At 36.4% G+C, this 19,311-nt stretch overlaps 1 protein-coding gene across 2 annotated transcripts in view; it reads right to left on the reverse strand.

Moving 5' to 3' along the window:
- Positions 1-19,311, reverse strand: part of NUP205 (nucleoporin 205) — a 51,575-nt gene that overhangs the window by 3,612 nt on the left and 28,652 nt on the right. For both annotated transcript variants that reach the window (XM_068401230.1, XM_068401231.1), the window contains exons 22-39: positions 17,018-17,142; positions 15,657-15,771; positions 14,470-14,619; positions 13,344-13,418; positions 12,461-12,618; positions 11,455-11,535; positions 11,153-11,344; positions 9,251-9,521; positions 8,705-8,803; positions 7,379-7,527; positions 6,444-6,635; positions 6,133-6,254; positions 4,862-5,000; positions 4,522-4,648; positions 3,404-3,480; positions 1,832-1,960; positions 1,161-1,287; positions 260-426 (exon numbers count right to left, since the gene is read on the reverse strand). In XM_068401230.1, the coding sequence (XP_068257331.1) occupies positions 260-426; positions 1,161-1,287; positions 1,832-1,960; positions 3,404-3,480; positions 4,522-4,648; positions 4,862-5,000; positions 6,133-6,254; positions 6,444-6,635; positions 7,379-7,527; positions 8,705-8,803; positions 9,251-9,521; positions 11,153-11,344; positions 11,455-11,535; positions 12,461-12,618; positions 13,344-13,418; positions 14,470-14,619; positions 15,657-15,771; positions 17,018-17,142 (2,495 nt within the window). The remainder of the gene's footprint in view (positions 1-259; positions 427-1,160; positions 1,288-1,831; positions 1,961-3,403; positions 3,481-4,521; positions 4,649-4,861; positions 5,001-6,132; positions 6,255-6,443; positions 6,636-7,378; positions 7,528-8,704; positions 8,804-9,250; positions 9,522-11,152; positions 11,345-11,454; positions 11,536-12,460; positions 12,619-13,343; positions 13,419-14,469; positions 14,620-15,656; positions 15,772-17,017; positions 17,143-19,311) is intronic.

Below are 19,311 nucleotides of genomic sequence, written 5' to 3' on the forward strand. Positions count from 1 at the left end.
TTGCTGACCAAACAAATGGAGAAATTAAATGTATCCCCAAGCAACTATACTGAAAATCACAACTTTTACAAAGTTACACCCAATATTTTCCCCAAAGTTTTAGGTCACTCATTCTATGGATCCCTTCATCAACAGTAGAAAGGAATATGCACAAGAACTGGAACTATTATTTACTTACCTAAGATGCTTTAGAGTCTCTCTTACAGCTATGTCTAAGTTACAAACCATACAGAGACTAGAGAGTCAGAAGAACTATTACCTCTTTTATTTCATCTGGTGGGAGTTGCTCCACATTTTGCAGTTTGTTAACACTCTGCCGATGGCTATCATAGTAACTGAAGAAATCACTAGTGCTCTGTTTCAGCAGGTAGACAATAATGCCCAAGCCAGGCAAGTGCCAGTACGGGACCACCGGTGCTTGTGTATCTAAAAAATATGATGCACAAGTTATAATAATTTTTTTTTTAAAATTTAAAACAGAACAAGATATCAGTAAGGTATGCTCTCTGTCAATAGTAGTGAAAGACGTGAAAGCACCGGCAAGTTTATATTTTATATTTCTGTGTCAGAAGTAATACAAATGAAAGTCTAGGCAAAGAGTTCTGTGGCTGCAGTACTAGAAGGCAATCAGGATAGTACAGTACTGAGCGTAACACGTGAAATGTAACTAGACCAGAAGTCTTACTATTTAAATTTTTTAACCACTCAGCTGCATAAAGCACACTGTAAACTCTTGCTGTGTGGCACAATGAAGAATTCCAGTCAGCACCAAATAAAGCTTACATGTCATAAATGACATCCTAGTTTCATATCACACAATCCAGCACAGACGCTGAAAAAAAGAAATCCTCACCTTCCCCTGTCTTGTGCTATTTATTTACATATACATTTTTTTACTGATATATGTGTTTCTGAGCTGCCATGGGAAGTGAATTAAAAAGGATTTTTGGTCACGTTTGTTTTAACTTGGATTAGTTTCCTGACTTGGCTTAGTGCAAGGCTGCGCAAGCACGTGTTCCAGAATTGGAAAATGAGCAGCTACAGGACTGGCATAAAGTGGCTTAAAGTATATGTGAAATTACAGCCTCTGGTTCATTATTTTCTGCCTCCCAAAATGTCACACCAGACAGTCTCATAAAATAGCAAGCCAAAAATCTCACCCTGACGAGGCCCATCTCGGTTGGTCAATTCTGACAGGCTAGGAGTAAACAGACAAACAGCGTGCTGAAAACTGGGGGTGCTTTGCAACATGAGTGACTCACAGTATTCCATCACGTTGGCACAGATCTGCCAAAAAAAAAAATGACAGCACGTCAGTTACAATATCTACAGGCTTTGGAGCATTACATTTTAAATGGATAAATGTCAATAAACAACATGTTTTGCTCCCTCTCTTCTCACCAGAATGTGATTATTCTCTTTTCTGATCAGTTACAGCCTCTCTTCTATCTCAAGTCTAGCGATTGCAACCTTGCCTCTTTCCTACTAGTTAAAATTTCTGGTCAATTTTAACTCCCCTTCGTCTCTAACTTAGTGTTAGCCATTGCCCTGTACACCCAGCCTTCATTTTGAAAAATTTCTGATGAATTTAAAGTTTCGAAGTTCACAGAGTTTGTACCCAAAACAATAATGGTTGCTAATGTAAATTTAAGTAACAAAATTTTCAAGGTTTACTTTGAATAGAAATAAAATGTGGGATCCTATACCAAACTAAAAACAGTGTAGAGCATTACCACTATCATATGAAAGTATGACAACTAAACAAACCTGCACAGCAGGTAAAATGTCACAATTTGAGATTGAAGGTTCTAGCAGCTTCTCGTGTCCTTACCTGTTGCATGGCCAACTCAATTTCATCCCTCTTGTTCACTCTGTCTCCCTCTGCATTATCATCTTGCAGTTTAAACTGATGTAGTCTGTCTGAACCACCAAACCGGCTTAGGAGTCCTAAGCACTGGCGCTGGCATAAGAAATGAACATTTAATTAGTATCTCAACAAATGAAGTGCATGATTCTTTTCACTTAAGTGACACATACCCCTTAAAACACAATAGCAGAGAGCAATGCAGATAAAACTTTTAGCAGTTGGTAAACAAAATTTAAATTTTTATAACACAATGTTTTAACTCACCTGTAATTAATTTAAAAATTAATGGCACCCTAAAACAGTTCTTTGAGAAATGAATGCAATTCAAAAGCGCACAACTTCTGTCTTACGTCTCTTCCAGACTATTACACTGGCTAGCATCAATGACAGTTTAGGCTTGCCCATTCATGCTTAAAACACCTTTATCTATATAGACAAACTTACAAAATCTGGTCATGAAGATAATAAGCTCTATAAAAAAGATATCAAAGATTAAAGATTTTTTGGTAATTACTTCTAGGAAAGAGTAAAAGACTTAAATGTTTTTATTACTTGATGAAAATAACAGGACAAACTAGGGAGAAAAGTTACAATAACAGAAGACTGATCTGCACAGTTTTGCTCAGAACAGCTCAGTTTTCAAATTAACTAATTAAAACTCCTTATAGCAAAAAATCTCTCTGCTTTCCCATGGGAATTTCTTGCTGACATGATGCAGCAGAATAGCGAGTACTCCAGCATTACAGCAACCATTTACACCTTGCTACTTTGCTTCAGGCTAGTCAGCCTAATAGTTACTATCAGAGTGTCCAGAGAACACATCCTTCTCTTGCAACCAGAAGTATTTGATAGGGCAGCCCTTTCTACAGGTAGTTTTCAATGAAATGTTTATTTATTAAAGTCCTTGCTCATATAAACCACAAAGCTTCAAAAACATTGCTGGATGCTGAATGCTGAGCTGTAAAAAGATCTGCAACGATAGCTTCTGAGCAAGACTTACTCAATCTTGGCTTTCGTTCTGGTTTCTAAGTCAGGATTCTTTTTAAAAGGGAAGGAAATAAAACACTAGCACGTTTGATACTGCAAATTGTTGAGCTGGAGGCATGGCAAAAGCGGTAATGGAGTATTTCCACATTACTTCACTGCTTTGGTGTTGACCTCACATTCTTCTTCTCCTCCACATAGGGTGAACTCTAAGCCAGGGAGGGAAACAAAGTCCCTGATGCAACTCTGATGTTGCCAAATGTTACCTTTTCTACTTGGTCAGAGGACGGAAAAAAAAAAACACCACCAAAAAAACACACCCACAAAAAAAACCAACCCCAAAAACCAAACCACCAAAAACACACACCACACAAGCTACCACACTCACACACAAACCACCCCCAAAAGAAACCTCAAACCACCACACATTCTTCTTAATGGTGGAAAACATCCCTTTCGTAACTGCTACTAGTCAAAAGTACGAAACGATGAAGAAACCCATCTACGTACACAATTCTAAAAGGACAAGTGTTAAATATACAACTTTATTACCTGAAATCGGCTTATATGTCCTTGTAGCTCCATCTGCGTCCCTTCATTAACATCAATGTCCAGCTCACTTAGCACTCCTGATAAAAGATACAGCCATTAAATTAACTGTTTGGGTTTTTTTTTTCAAAAGCAGACACACTTATGCAGTGTATACAATTAAATACAAGCATTGATCAGAAAAATTTCAGCCAAACATACAACTTGTATTTTGCACATTGTTAGAGGAAAACATTCAGATATGAATGCAGCTACTAGCAGATGCATGAGAGCATGTAGCTTACTGTTCTGCTAAGTAATTAAAAGGGAAGGAGTGGGAGGAAGGGAGGTTAGCAAGAAAATTGCAGCTATTGTGCAAAACTCAGTATACTATAAGCAAAGAAACATTTGGGCTCAACCTACAGCTCTGCACTCCTTTCTATTGTAGTCAGACATCTCTCCAGAACAAAGAAAGCCATTAAATCAAAATAGAGAAGTTATTTTGAAATGGTAAGCAAGTTTTCTAGCATGCAGAAGAAATCACTGTATCTATCACAATAATTATTAGTCCTCTGTGAAGATCATAGAATCATTTGGTTGGAAAGGACCTTTAAGATCATGGAGTCCAACCATTAACCTAACACTACCAAGTCCACTAAGTCAACCAAGAGAAATGTCAGTATGCTAACCCACAGTGCTTCTCCCTAGAAACTTTCTTTTTGAGATAAATAAAAATGGAGAAGATATTAACAAAGATACAGGTATGCAAACAATTTTCTGTCTTCATTTCCTCAGCCATAGAATTTGCTGAATGAAAATTCTTTTTGAATATACCACATACACTTTGAATGCTACTATTTGCAAGTCATCTCAAAGGCAAAAAGTATTTACTGTCAGGTAGCATAATTAAAAGAAAAGGGGAAGTCAAATGCATATTGATAACGGCACTATGTCCACTGCAAATCCACCTTGCTTCAAGAACAATTATTTAACATTTCTTTATTTTTCCCAGAGCTCTACATGCCAAGAAAATTCTGTATTGTAGTCGATATGCTCTTACATGTCTTACTATTTCTTTTATAGAAAACAAAGCCTAAGATTCATGCAGGTGGAGCTAAGAGACTTCAAAACTGAGTTCCTACCAGGCAAAGCTGCTTTGCTGATTATTCCTGTCAGGGAGGCCAGCTCCTGGAGAGATCCAACACTAACATCTTGACACCTCAGGATTGCCTGGATAGCATCTGAATGGGAAATTAGAAACTGCAAAACCTGTACCACAGGAAGAAAAGGGAAAATATGAACAACTCAAAATTTAGCAGTGAGCAGAGAGGAAGCAACGCTTTTACTTTTGGAGAACTGTAAAGTGATCTCCCATACCAGTGAGGATGGGATTTTTTAAAAAGCTCACTTTCAGAGCAAAAGGACACATAATTTCTTTGAATGAGCAGTAGCAGTGATACTCTAGCATCCTTTGGAACTTACCTGTCCTGCTGCTTGCAGGTGTTGTGCCATGCTGGATGTGAGGATCACTTGGCACAGCTGAAGAGCTGGAAGAAGAATCTGGCGATAACGTTCCACTGGAGCAGGAATGAAGACTGGGGGATCTCTCATTCCATACATTCTTAGGGGTTTAAAATGAAGAAAGGAAAAAAAAAATATAAACTGCAAGAAAACTGAAGCCCTCTAGAGAGGCAGAGCCTCAGCCTACAATCACCCTCAAGAACCTGCAAACATTCAAATAATAGGTCTGTACTTGAACTGAGTTTATTTTGGTAAAGCAACAAATTTATGATACACAGCTGCTGCAATTTACCTAGAAAGCTGCTGCCAGACATTTTCTCTAAGCAGAGAAAATTACTTCTTTGTACTATACTACATTAAATCAGATTACTTTGTTGTAGAAATATGACATCTGTTTTCTTTACTTCTATATAAAACTAAATATACTCAAGTATTTAGGAAGAGGTGTGCTTAATTCTAAAGCAACTGATCTATACAGGCCTTTACAAATGCCCTGTAGATTTCATACAATCTTATACATCTCATTGGCACTTTTAAACAGAGTACTTAGGTCTAAGTCTTTCTTTTTTCCAAAGTGTTTGAACCCCCAGTGTGTCACTAAGAACTGTAAATTTAAAGCAAGGACCAAGGTTTGAAATCAGCCAGGGTGTTTTTCCTTAAATATGCAATTTCCTTCTCTGAGATCTTCTCTCGGTCATCTCACACTGACTAACAACATGGCAACACATCAAGAAACTTATCAAGCAATATATAACTGTGATTTTTTTTTTGAAACACATCATAAAATATTTCTGAAATAACATTTACTTCACTGCTCTCTCATTAGTGCTTTCTGGGGGAGGATGAACTCTGCACTTTTTGTTCACCAACTGCAAAGCCCCCAAAATAAGTTTATAGTGTAGGTTGTTTTTCAAACATCACAGTCTAAATTATTTAATAATAATAAAAAACAATAATACATAGACCATTCCTATCTAAGGTATCAAACCAGTAAGTTTTTACATAGTCTAAGTAACTGGGCATGCACGTACACCTTCACATCCACTTATTTGGAATTTTTCTCTCAATAAAAGGTAGTTTTAAACTGACCTGATAGGTTAAAGAAACACAGACACACACAAAAAGAATAAAGACACAAATAATTACTCAAAAGACTTGTGGCTGTAAGAAGACATCATAAGCTTCCAAGACTATATTGCAGATTCAAAATCAGCTAGGGAGCCAAGACTTACCCCTGATGGTCTGTTTCGGGTCGCATGTCATACACTTGACACTGTGCCAGTCTCACAATCACTCCAGACCGCAACAGCTCTAATGCTCCTTGCTGACTTTTAGCTACCCTAGTGAGGAAAGCCTAGAGGACAATAAGTATTTGAGATGCATGATGAGACTTATGATTATTCTCTCTTGACTTCAGCATCACTTCAAATACTATTATTTTAGTAAAATATCCCCGAGTACAATCAATGTGAAGTATAGACAAACAACTTCTATTTAAAAGAAAACCCACCATACCACAAAATTGTTTCTGAAGTACTGTTACCATTTTGGACTCATAGGTGTACAGCGCTTTAAGTAGAGGTGGCTGAGGTGTGAGCAAGCTCTGAAGAGTCAGATCATCATCTGCTAGGCTATCCACAAGCACTTTCAGGTAGCCGCTATTGCAGAGATACAACAGCCACTGCTGCTGCTTGTCTACTGAAACAATACGATCAAGCAAAGCCAATGCCAGCATCTGGGATGGGGGAAGAAAAAACAAAAAAAAAAAAAAGAAAAATCAATACAGAATTAAATCTGTGAGATCAATGAGATTTTTAACAAATACATAGAAATATGAAATGCTAAGCAGTTGCTTCTAACAGCTTCTTAAAAGCAGAATGCATTTCTGTACTACAATTGCAATCCTTTATGTGAAAAATATTTGATTTCTTGAGGTTTTAGTATAGTATGAGCCAATTATCTTTCCTCTATTATTCTTTTACAAAATATTACAGATATTGTTGACCAATAACTATGCCAAAATATTTTAATGAAATGTTGCTACAAGCACTATTACTATTTAAAACTAGTTTGCATTCTGACTAGGTTCCTGTCTACTGAAGTTATTATCAGAAATTATTTCTTCCTGAAGTCACCAATCTTCCCAAAGTGAGAAAATAAACTGGTAAGTCTGTGATTTCAAAATACTAACAAATAAATGCCACAGCAGTTCATACCTACAATCTTTTGCAGCAGTGCTTGCTACCCTTATTTTTAAACAATAGGACACATAGCTTTTTGGAGAAAAAAATTAATATGCATGTATGCCCCTACTTTCAACAGCTTGAAGGATGAGTGGGAGGACAGAAACATGAAAGAGATTAAATATCTACAAAAAATGTTCTAGTTCTACCTCATGAAATTTCTCCTCTCTGCACAGTAGTAAAGAGTTCTTTAAAACAAACAGAACAGTGACTGCAAGGGAATAGTTTTATTTACCCGGCCTATCTCATGACCATCACAAGCATCACGACACACCACCTCCATCAGAGCTGCCCCATAACTCTCAATAATTGCCATGTTTTCCCGTTGCAATTTACTAAACACATCTTCAGGAGCTGTCAGACGTTCCCACATCGTTTTTTTAGCTGTAAAAAGCAAATAAAACAAAAAATGAAAAATGCAAAGATGGGCAGCTTAGCATTAGCTTAGCTACAGGACAGGCGAGGCTACATCCTTCAGAGCATTCTCTCTACCTTGCAACAGAAATGCCCCAAACAATGGACAGGGGTTTTCAACTGAAGTGCAAATGTCCTAGAAATCCCTTCTTTCCTGAATAACACACAGAAGCCAGTAAGAATAAAAAAGGTGTGTGCCTGTATACATACAACACCCTTGCAAACAGAATGCTTAAAATAATTCTAAGATTCAGTACGTGTAACTTAGAATATCTATCAGGCATAAGAATTTCAACTGGGATGAAAACACTCAGTTTGAGGGAAGTAAACAAGGTGACTTAAGTGGGAAAGGGCTGGATCCAAAGCCAGTAATAAACTACAAAGGAGTCATAACAAATCCATAGGTACTTTTTTTACTGCTGTAGCTCAAAATGCTGACCAGGTAATAGCAGTAAGAGTCTGCATGCATAGGGACTAGCCGACTTTGTTTTTCAATCTTTCTCCAAGCTCTAAGATGAAATAATGATTAGAAACAGTGCTGAATCAAGTATTTAAGCCAGTAACAGGATGCATTATCTACCATAAGCTCTCTTGGTTAAGCAGCAACTCTGGTTGGCTTATTTTTTGCTTATTTTTTGGGGGGTGATGCTTTTTTGTTTGTTTCTTTTCCCCCTAAGGGTCTTCAGCTAAAGGAACAGAAAGAATATGAATTTTTTTTTTTTTTTTAAATAGGATCACTATGGTATGAGTGTACATACAGATGTGGAGGCAATATATTTCTACAGTTGTACCTACGTGAGAACAGTTAGTTACAAGTAATCTCCAGTCCTTTGACAATTTTGTAGCCATGATGCATAGCTTTAAATGGACAAAATAAAATAACTTCTTTAGTGCTGGAGGTCAGAAATTTAATATCCTCATCCAGAACAATACATTTTGAATGCATATGTAGCTAGACAGGTCAGAATAGAGGAAGATTTGCATCATTTAGCATAAGCAACTAATTTCAGAGGCTCTTGGAGTAAGATGGTTTCTATTTACATAAGCTATCTATTTTCAGAAGACAACTCAGCATGCAGAAACTGTACTGTTCAGGGTTTAATAACAAATTTTTTTTGCTCTTTTCCATAATACAGTTGGACCATACCTGCTTCTAAAGTGTCTGGTTCATCTGGTCTCTGGGCAACCTGCAAATAATAAAGCAGTGATCCATAAAGGTGCGTCCTCACTCTCTGGAAGCCACCACCTGTTAATAAGAAACATTCACAGTTAAAACCAAATAGATGTAAATTCCATAACACCATCTTCCACTGGCACTTAATTTAACTTTCCTATGGTAGTGCTGGCAGAAATAAATAAAACTAGATTTCTTAAGTCAGAGTTCTACTGTTTACACAGAAGTGATTTATGAGTAAAATACAGCAAGTTCATGCTACTCCAAAAAAGTGGCAATATGAAATTCCCTTTACAGTCATTTACACCTCTCTCTCCTGCTTGTGTTCAGATTAAAAAGAAATATGCCTTTATAACTTTTTTCTTGTTAGTAACATCACTTAGATCTATATTAATCATGGAAGATCCACCTAATTGACTGTAATAAAAATCTTCACTGCGGTAACAGGAAGCAGCTCAGCCCATCTTTTTCCTCTTGGTGGTTGGAATTCACACACACACACTGCAAAGGTCAACACACCTGTTTTCAAAATGAAATCCAGCAGCTTTTTTAAGATGATGTGGAGGGAGGAGTCACCAATGGAAGCAAAACCCATGGATATGCTCTCAGAGCCAGGTGATGAGGTAAAAGAACCATCCAGCATCAAGACATATTGGGACTGTCCCACCACAGGGAGTGCAAGTGGCTGTTTCTGCTCAGTTTTCACAGACTGGCTCAGGTGGGCAGTCAGGGTGAACACAGCCCCTGCCACCACTGGCATCAGCTCCTGAGCTGCATCATCATCAAGGATCTTGATGCAGAAAAAGGAAGAAAAAAAAAAAAGAAAAAAAAAGTAGAAAATTTCATGAGCTAGTAAAGCAATTAATTTAGACTCTCAACTATTTCATTTATGTATCCATAAGGATTTCATTAACATGGCACTATTTAAAACAAAGCAAAATCAGTAGTGTCCGAAAGTTGTTCAGAAAGATGAGTTGAACACATTTCAATTGAGAATACCATTAGGCTTCTGGGTTGTATTTACACAAATCACAGGCAGGATAATTAAATCTGGATGGGGAAAAGGGAAGCAGGGTGCTGACACTTGAGTTGCTTTATTAGTAAAATATCTAAACCTAAGTTAGGGAAAGAACAACTGACACTCTTGTGGCTTTACAGCTATTTAAGAAAACTATTACCATTAAAAATTTAGAAAACTGAAAGGGGTGAGCATCAAAGTCAGCATCAAAGAGGCATTTAAGACAATGTGAAGAAACACTAACAAGAAGTTAGCACATACTATTTTAGTTCACTTCATCATTTAAAAGGTAAACCTGGTATCTCTTATCACTGACGCTCAAGGAGCTTTCCTTTTAAGCAATATAGTCATTTAGTAGAGTAGTTCAATTATTTTCAAAAGAAAATATCAATTTTTTTTTTCTCAAATTAACAAAAATCTTCACTAAAATATTGCAGAAAATTAGAGTCTGAAACTTCTGCTCTGTAAAGATTTTAGGAAAGAAAGAAATTCCTTTGGCTAGTAAAGGCCTCCCTTGTTTCCTGTTTTTTTAATTTTGTTCACATAAAAAGCAAACCCAGCACTTCACTAAAAAATAGTTTTTATGTAACTTTTACAGAAAAAAATAATGGAAATAGCAACAAAACCCCAAAAGGTTACTTTTTGTTTGAAAAAATATAACATTTTCATATGTATTTCTCAAAACACAACTTGTCTAATCAGGAGAACTACAAACCGCATAACTCTCACAATAAAGCAAAAAAATAATAATTCCTCAGCAGCCTAAACAACACAAGGATCCTTCATTAAATTTTATCTTTGAGAATGGCTGGGTCAGTAGTAACTGCCTAGTCTGTCTCAACAATTACTACTATAATTCAGCAGTAAAACACCTAGACTTTAAATATTTTAAGACAAAGCAAACTCTCGCATTTCCAAAAGCCCTTCTACTTGTAAAATCTTTACTTTTTCTACTATGAAGCTTCATTCAACTCCTTCATTTTTCAAAAGAAGCAGTAGGATTTGTGGTGAGTCATCTAAATGCAATAAATTAGTAACTGCAGTACTGTTTGCTTTCATCCCTTCAGTGAATTCTTCTATGTTCCTCATCAAAATAGGCTGTTTCCTTTTCACATGCCCTTTTCAGACTACCATCATACTGGATTATACTGAAATGTCTTTGAAATTTATCGATACATGGTTCATAATTCAACAGTAGCTATGCAAGAATATAGAGTATCCCCTCTGTCCATGGTATAGTCAACTTCAGCTTAGTAGCAATCAGAAAACTAAAAAGAATACTAAAGGCAGACAATTTTTTTTTAATACAATCAGGAATACTACTGGGAGAGTAGTTTTTCTTTCACATAAAAAGATATAGCAACAAAGTTCAAGGAGAGGGTTGATTTCCCATATAGCATTACCTTGTCATGCACATCCTGCAGTAGATCACGGATAATCAGTTGTCTGTCCTCAGCCTGTATGAGATCCTGGGGGCAGGCAGTGAGTATAATTTCCACCAGTTGTCTCCATGACTCTAAAGCATGCCTCTTAGCGTGAAGGCACTGCAGCAACTTGTTCCGCTCCACTACGTACTGCAGGATAGTGTTGATCTCCTGAACACCCACGACAAAGAAATTGAGTTATAATATGCTAAAAGGAACTTAATGGCTTGACAGTATATGAAATCTACCAACAAGCAGTAGTTTACTTTTTCTATACTTACCTCCATAAGTAAAGGTCTCTGGCCTATTGCTGCCATTCCTTGAAGGGCATTGACTTCTGCAACCAGAACTCTGTGAAGGTACTGAAATTAAGAAGTTAAAAAAGAAACTTTAATGACCAGGAAGATGTATTTGTCCCTCCTAGAAGTATTTAGGAGGTGGCTACATAATGACAGATGCAACTGAAGGACTGAGATTCAAATAAGTTTTACTAATTTTATAGGTTTCTCCCATACTTCATTCTCTTACTGCAGTACTTTTAGCTGTCTAGTCTCTCTCCCTGTCTCATTTTTGCACTCATTCATTTCCTTCTGGTCGTAAGGTGTTCTGTCCTCTCATGAGCTCTTGTAACACATGACACTCCCTTTCCTCTTCAACCTCCACTATAGTCCTCTTGCACAGAAGGAAGGGTTTGTTTCCTCTCAAGTCTAAAATACATTTTACAGTACAGAATAGCTGGTTCCTAATATGAAATAGCTACATTCCTATCACCATCAAGATCACTTTCACATTACATTCCGCTCCTGCTCTGTCCCTTGTCTCTCAGATCACAAATTTTTCAGGAATATTTATCATAACACTTGTCAAGTACTCAGCACAATGTGACACTATCTTAACTAAAGCCTCTAAGAACTACTGCAGTACACAACTATGTTGTGTACATAATTGTGTACACATATGTAGTACTACATAGTTGTGTATTGGAGACCAATGAAATACATAAGGTAGATGCCATATCTGCAATATCACTTAGGTGTTCCAAGATGGGAAAAACATTAAGATGAGAGTGTCTTAAACTGATGCATCTGTCTGCTGCAAATGAGAACTCAGTGTGTGCAATGCAGAAGAAGAAATAAACTAATCCAAACAGTTTACATAATTTGTGCACATAACTGAAACAGCTATACTTTTTATGTGAAAGCAAGTTTCAAAGTATTATTCATACACTGATCATTTTTTTTATTATTATTATAAGATAGCAACTTGAGAACATAGACCACTGCACACCTTGACGTTGCAGACCACTTGTCCACGTGCATTCTTGTGCTCACAGTTAGCAATGACTTGCTCAATCTGAACCCGGTCAAAAAAATCCAGTTGTAAAGGCTCTGGAATGTCCTGACTAAAGTCAATTGAATCCAGGATACTTAAGATCTTCCTGCGTACTGGAAATGTAAATCAATTCAAACTGTATTCAGAAATATCACGGGAAAAACAAAAAAAAATTGACAACAGGAGCCTAACAACCTTTGTAAATCCAAATCTTAATGTGTAAAGTTTCAAAAGAAAACATTAAATCTTCAGAAAGTGCTATCAATCTATATAAGGGGCTTAAAAACATTTTCTAGAGCCTTAAATTCTTAATTTGTGTTACACTGTATTGCTCTCCTGTTGTATATGCATGCAATACAATATTTACAAATACAAGATACTAATTTTTTCTCCTAAATAAAAGCAGGCTGGTTTTCAATGAGAACCATGCAGTCTTTTGTTGAGACTTAGAAACATTGTGAGGAATCTGAAGTTACTTACTTGGGTTTTATATTCTTTGCCATGAAAATACAAATATCTTCAGCCTTAGCAACAATTTCACTGTTTTTACTGTTAGCAGTAAATTTATAGACTGCCACCCTCCCATTCTGTCTTTCCATAGATACTTAAACACAGACTCTTCTAACTTCCTTTCCAGTCCAGTAGTTTCCACTTACTGCAACCATCTATGTCAAGGTTCTAAAATTCTTTTGTTTCCCCCACACTAAATAAAATTGTTCTGTGTACTGCTGCTGTTCAGAAAGTCTATTATTTTCTTTTTCAAAGTGTCCTTTCTAGAGGTGGCCCTCCCCCGTCAGAAAAACTTCACTGAGAAATAATCAACAGCCATAATGCTTACCTTTGGAAGCAGTGTCAAAGTGGAGAAACCCACTGACTGATCGACTTTCATCTTCCATCCCTCCTTCACCATCAGCTGAAGGTAATGAAACATAATAAATAAATTACTAAAAAAAAACCCTAAGAGACAAATACCACTTTATTAATACTGAAAGCGAAAGACAGAGAGAGCACACCCTGACAAACCTTTCACGTGAAAGTCTTCTAATACAAATACAAACCTTGACTATTAATAAAATGAAAACAATACTTATCTCACAGAAGCTAGCCAATTATCAAACACAGATTAGACAGTACTAGAAATGCCTAAAAAGACACCCCACCCTCCAGTATGAATAATGCAGTTGGATGAACACTGTAAAATGAGTGGGGAATCTGGACACAGTTTCCTGTACTCAGATCTCCATATGGAGGAAGAGACAGTGTTCAGACCTATAAAGGTGAGGGAATACACCATACTGCTGCAGCCTGTTACGATATCTGCCAGTTATTTTGTTTGTTTTCTTCATGTAAAGAGTTTTATTGCCACCTGTTTCTATTTCTCGATTCGCTTCTACTCTGTTCTGAAACTCTGAAATCTTGCCTTTTTATTTAACATTGCATTTTATGTCACATTGGGATGAAATATCATTTTTGTGATGTTATGTCAAAAGCCAAATTGCCCTGTAGCTAATATCTTCTGTGAGAGAGGGGTGAAAATGTGTGACAGACAGAAGACTGAGAAAACTTTGTCTAAAAATGTTTACCAAGAAAGACCTACCACCTTCTCTACACAGTAACAACTCAGGATAGCATCCCAAAATAAATTATTTTATCATTTTAATTATCTATTTTTATATTCCCCTATCCTACCCCATAAACTACGTTTATTTTTTATATCAGTGTATGCACTAAGACGTTCCAAAAATGAAACACAGACAAAGCAGCAATGAACAAAAAGATGCCCTGATTTCTTTCACTTTGGAGTCTACAACCACCATTACCCTTCTTCCCATCTCTCCAGTGGCAATTCCAGACCCAATATCACAAATGGTCTGTCACAAGCTTATAGAGAATAGAATTCAAATAAAGTCTCTCATACTTCCATTTATTCAAGCTTATTTACCCTCACAATAAATTCCTCTTACCCAAGTATGGTTTCACAGGCATGTCATCAAGCAGCAGATGCAGCAGTCTCTGTGTGTGGGAGCGCTGGCGGTTCAGCGATGTCACCCGCATTTCTATAGCTGCAGTCTTCATCAGCCAAGACATTTGGTTCAGCGTTGAAATCTCGTGTTCTGGGTGGGGATAAGGAAACAACTATAAAATTGAACACAAATAATACTACTTACTCCAAAGAAAGCATTTTTCATTTGAGAAAGCTTTTAGAGGATGTCATTACTTATTATCTGCTCACCATTTGTTTAAGAGACAAAAGGACTGAAAGATCTGACAAAAGCCATTAAGTGAACATGTGGTTATTGTGAAAACAAATCATACACATACGTGTAATTAAGAGTATACACATACACAAAAAATCTGGATATAACCTGTACTAACAGTCATTCTGGAGAATGCAGTGCTTCATGAGCAAATAGGGTCAGTTATAATTTCAATGAAAATAATCAGACATTTAGCCAAGATGAACTATAACTTTAATCAAAGTTTATAAGGCTTGAACATGGGTGTCCAAGAATCTTCGTATTCTATATTCATCTAATTTAGATTCTTAAGTTACATAAGAATTGTCTTAAGTGCTTTACCCGTGCTGGATACATGTATTCGAATGCTAAGTTTACTATCGTTTAACAAAGGACTAGTGGTCAAGCATCCGATAAAGTGAGTAAGTACATTTATTCAGTTTAAGATACCTGAGAAATGTTGGTCTGAAACATTAAAACCACATCTATTAACTTAAAAATTAATACCATCACCAAATAAAAGTACTTTATTCAAAGGAAGGCAAGACACAAGTGGTTAGAACCACCAGCCTTCTATATCCTCAGTTCTTCGTAGCATTCTTACTTTTCAAAAATAGATTTTTTTTCCTGTAGCATAACCTAACAAAACTACAATGACAATTGAAATATAGATCAGGATTTGCTTCTGGAAACTTGATGCATTACAAAACTAACATTCTTTTACAAAAGTTCAGTGCTAATAATCTGAACTTCCTAAAGAGGCAGAGTTCAATCTTTGCAGAATTAAAAGGTTAGCAGAGGCAGTAATTAATTCAGTTTAATAATGCTACCTATGTTTCTTCTACAGTTCCTAGGGAGTCAAAAGACACATTGAATTTTAAGCATGCACAATCTTATCTTAGCATAAAAATTACCTTTGATAGAAAATGGCAAATACTGCAGCTGAGTGAATAAGAAATCCTGACTGGTCCTCAGATATCTCATAGTTGGACCTGATGTGTCAGAGCATGCACACAACTGATAGATCACCTGACAACCAAAAACAGTAGATACCCATTTATGGAATTTATTTTAGAAACAAACCAACCATCAAATCAAAATATGCATAACACTGTTTTACTGTTCAAACAACATTACCTGTATTTACAGTAAGTTTTCCATCAGCTTACTCCAAAACTGAACATATTATTTATAACAGATGTTGAATTATGACATGAAAGGACTACCAGCATGTGGATAATTCCAATGGCTATTTGCCCACAACATGACACTATATAAGCCTTTCTGTTTGTTCAGCTCACTTAAAAATGAGTGTCTTTTTCAGTCTCCAGGTTCACAAAGACAGGAAATGTAATTTTTTTTCCCCCTCCTTCTGCAGTATGGCTTCTTTCACTTTTAATAATGTTTAAAATCCTTTCTAGATTCCACAGATTTTCAACATGATACAGGTGTGTAATCATATGATTATATGATTTCAGGCCAAACATCAGCTACCTTGCACATATGGCTAATACAGCTGTCTTCCCCATTTCACCCCCTCAGGCATACATACGTACATTCTGTCACTGCTACAGAATAAAGAAGAGAATTTTATTGACTTATTTGGGAATATTTGTTATCTTACTCGCTGGCTGTAGGGGCCTGGACCGTGGGAAAGTTATAGAGAGAACATACCAGTACACTGTTATGTAACAGCATGAGATAGCAAGAAAATATAGGGATGTGGCTTGCTTAAGTTTATAGTAAGTATCCAATTAGAACAGTAGAGGTGGCACACAGCCAGATTATGGACAATACTTGTAGCCAATAGCTTAGTGTGTAACCGTTACATAAGAGAGTATGTAGGTTATAAAAGTGTGTGTTTAACCAAAATAACGAAGGCTACTAGAGCACCATATTGGTGTGCTGTAGTTCCTTCCTCGCGCGGACCCCAACAGCTGGCGAACTGCAGTTCCAAAATTAAAAAAAAAAATTGGCATATGGTCACAACAGACTCAAAGGCTCACCAAAAATATTTAGAACATTAGTTTTGTAAGTATATCCCAATTCCAAGTTCTGACATGAGTGCAGATTATTTTCTGTGTTGCTACAGGATAATACTTTTTCACACAGGAAAAGGTAGAATAGAAAGAGTTCGATGTATATAAAAACCTGACAGATGCATTTTAAAAATTATTATCAAAATCATCAACCACCTACATTCACCAAGCAAAAAGTAGCTACTTTTATTTAATGCCTACTTTCAGTATATGCCAACAGAAAATATGCTAAATACCTGGTAACAGAGTTCTGCAAGATGAGGAGATTCCTGAACTGCTGTAGGCCCATTCCTTGTTTCAGTACCCTTCTCCAGTATGTTCAAAATAGCATGAAGGCAAGTCCGTGGGCAACCCAAGACACCTTAAAATACAAAAATAATTTCTTAATATTCTTGATCTTACTTGCCTCCACAGCAAATATAGGTTAGTACACAGAATTACGGAAACTAAATTGTTCAGATACCTTGTGCTGCGCTATACTGCTCCACAGAGCTGCAGCAAAAATATCTGGCAAAGTTTTTCTCCATTAATTAAAATCTAACAAAAATCTAATGAAAGCATTTCTAGTTAGTCTGTAGGCTTTTGAGATGCTGGTGAAAGAGGATAAATTATGCAATCAAAACTTATTTAAGAACTTTCTCTTCAGTTTTATTAAAAAAAAAAAAGATTCAATTGATTCTTTAATATTCTGCATGAACCAAATGAAAATTTGAATTCTTGCTCTTAAACTTTAACTGAGTACTTGTTTGACAATTTCAAAGACGAGTTTTAAATTCCTGTCTTTATTTTACAATTACAGCCATTTTACGACTAATGCTCCTAAAGGTACCTGACACTGCAACCAAGGGGAAGGAGAAGGAGATTTTAGTACTGAAGTCAAAATCCTGTCTTTTTGCATTCTTCCTTTAGCCAATTAATTCTTTAATCAGCCCAGAAAGGTGTCCTGAAGCAGTAAAGGCATCAATAACTGCAGTTCTTATAGGGGCAGTCATCTTCTCTGTTTAATTTATGCTTTAGTAGGAAATTATTATCTCAAGGCAAATAGCTTATGGTCATTAGTTCTTCATATTATTAACAGGATAAATAAAAGAGGTGTACAAGGCTTTCCATGGCTTTGAGACAAAGTCCCCTATCACTGACCTAATGTATGATAACCTGTAAAATTGTGTGGGTGCAGATCTGTTACCTGTATTCTGTAACTATGAAATTTCAAAATATCCAAAATATGGCCAGCAATTGTAAGCTAGCTTGCAGATAAAAAAAATAGGTTGGCATCCTTTTTTTCATCTTTCTTATATATCAAATAACTTTAAGACTTTTTTTTTTTTCAAATAAAATTCAGGTCCTATCTACCCTTCATTTAGAACTACGAAGGTCTAAGAACTGCTGGACCACAGCGTCCAATACAAACCTAATGAGAAATATTTTTCTCTAAATAGCTAAAAAGCAAATGTTTGTTCAAGCACGTTCATATAAAACATCCTTTAAAACAGTGGAGAAAAGATGTCATATTTCAGATTGGAAGGGACTCTGGGACATCTCAAACCCAAACTACAGACCAGAGTGTTCACGGCTTTATATAGTTGGGTCTTGAAAACTTCCAAGCATGAAGACTGCATGAACTCTGTGGCCAACTCACTCCACTGCTTCACTGTCTTCATGGTGAAAAAGTTTCTCCTATATTCAGTTGAAGCCTCTCTTGTTTCAATTTATGCCCACTGTCTCTCACCTTCCTGCCACACGCCCCTGAAGAGCCTGGCTTTGTCCTCTCATTAACCTCTTTGTAGGTATTTGAAGACTGCTATTAGGTCCCCCCAAAGCCTTCTCTCCTCCAGGCTGAAGTCCCATTCCCTCAGCTTCTCCTCATAGGCTGAGTGCTCCAGCCCCCTGACCATCTCTGCTGAATTTGCTCTAGTTTATCAATGTCTGTCTTGTAGTGAATACAAGTTAGAAGCTGAGGAGACAAACAAGACACGTACTAACACACTATTTTTCTCACCAATTCAAGAAACATTAGAAATGTCACTCCTGTTGCTTTAAAGTTCATATTCTCATATATATATTCATACATATGAATATATAAATATATATTATAAATACATTAATAAACCTAGTAGTAGAACGAAAACCCACATATTCTAAAAGGTTTTCTTCTACAACATTAAACAAAACTGGTTTTCTTCCCTATAATTAATTTTAAACAGGAGTCTGAGGAGGGACAGCATAGTAGTCAAGTAGTATAACTAGTTCAAAATTACAATCTGCTTTGTAGATTCCCATGTCATATGTAGGTACTTCTTGGGTCATCAAATCAATTTCTTTGTACTGTAGACACAACCACTCTGCATAAAATAGTAAATAAATCAATGTTTCACTTCTAAATTAGCATTTTCCCCCACAACTCTGATTTCGAGTCTGTTCCAAAATCCAACTTAAACAAAGGATCAAATCCTGAAGACATTTAAATGCCGTGTTTGGGTATCAACTATCTTTTAATTTAGCTTTTGAGGATTAGAACAAGGCCTGCTGT

Source organism: Nyctibius grandis, chromosome 5 (assembly GCF_013368605.1).
Source record: "Nyctibius grandis isolate bNycGra1 chromosome 5, bNycGra1.pri, whole genome shotgun sequence".
Classification (NCBI taxonomy): Eukaryota; Metazoa; Chordata; class Aves; order Nyctibiiformes; family Nyctibiidae; genus Nyctibius; species Nyctibius grandis.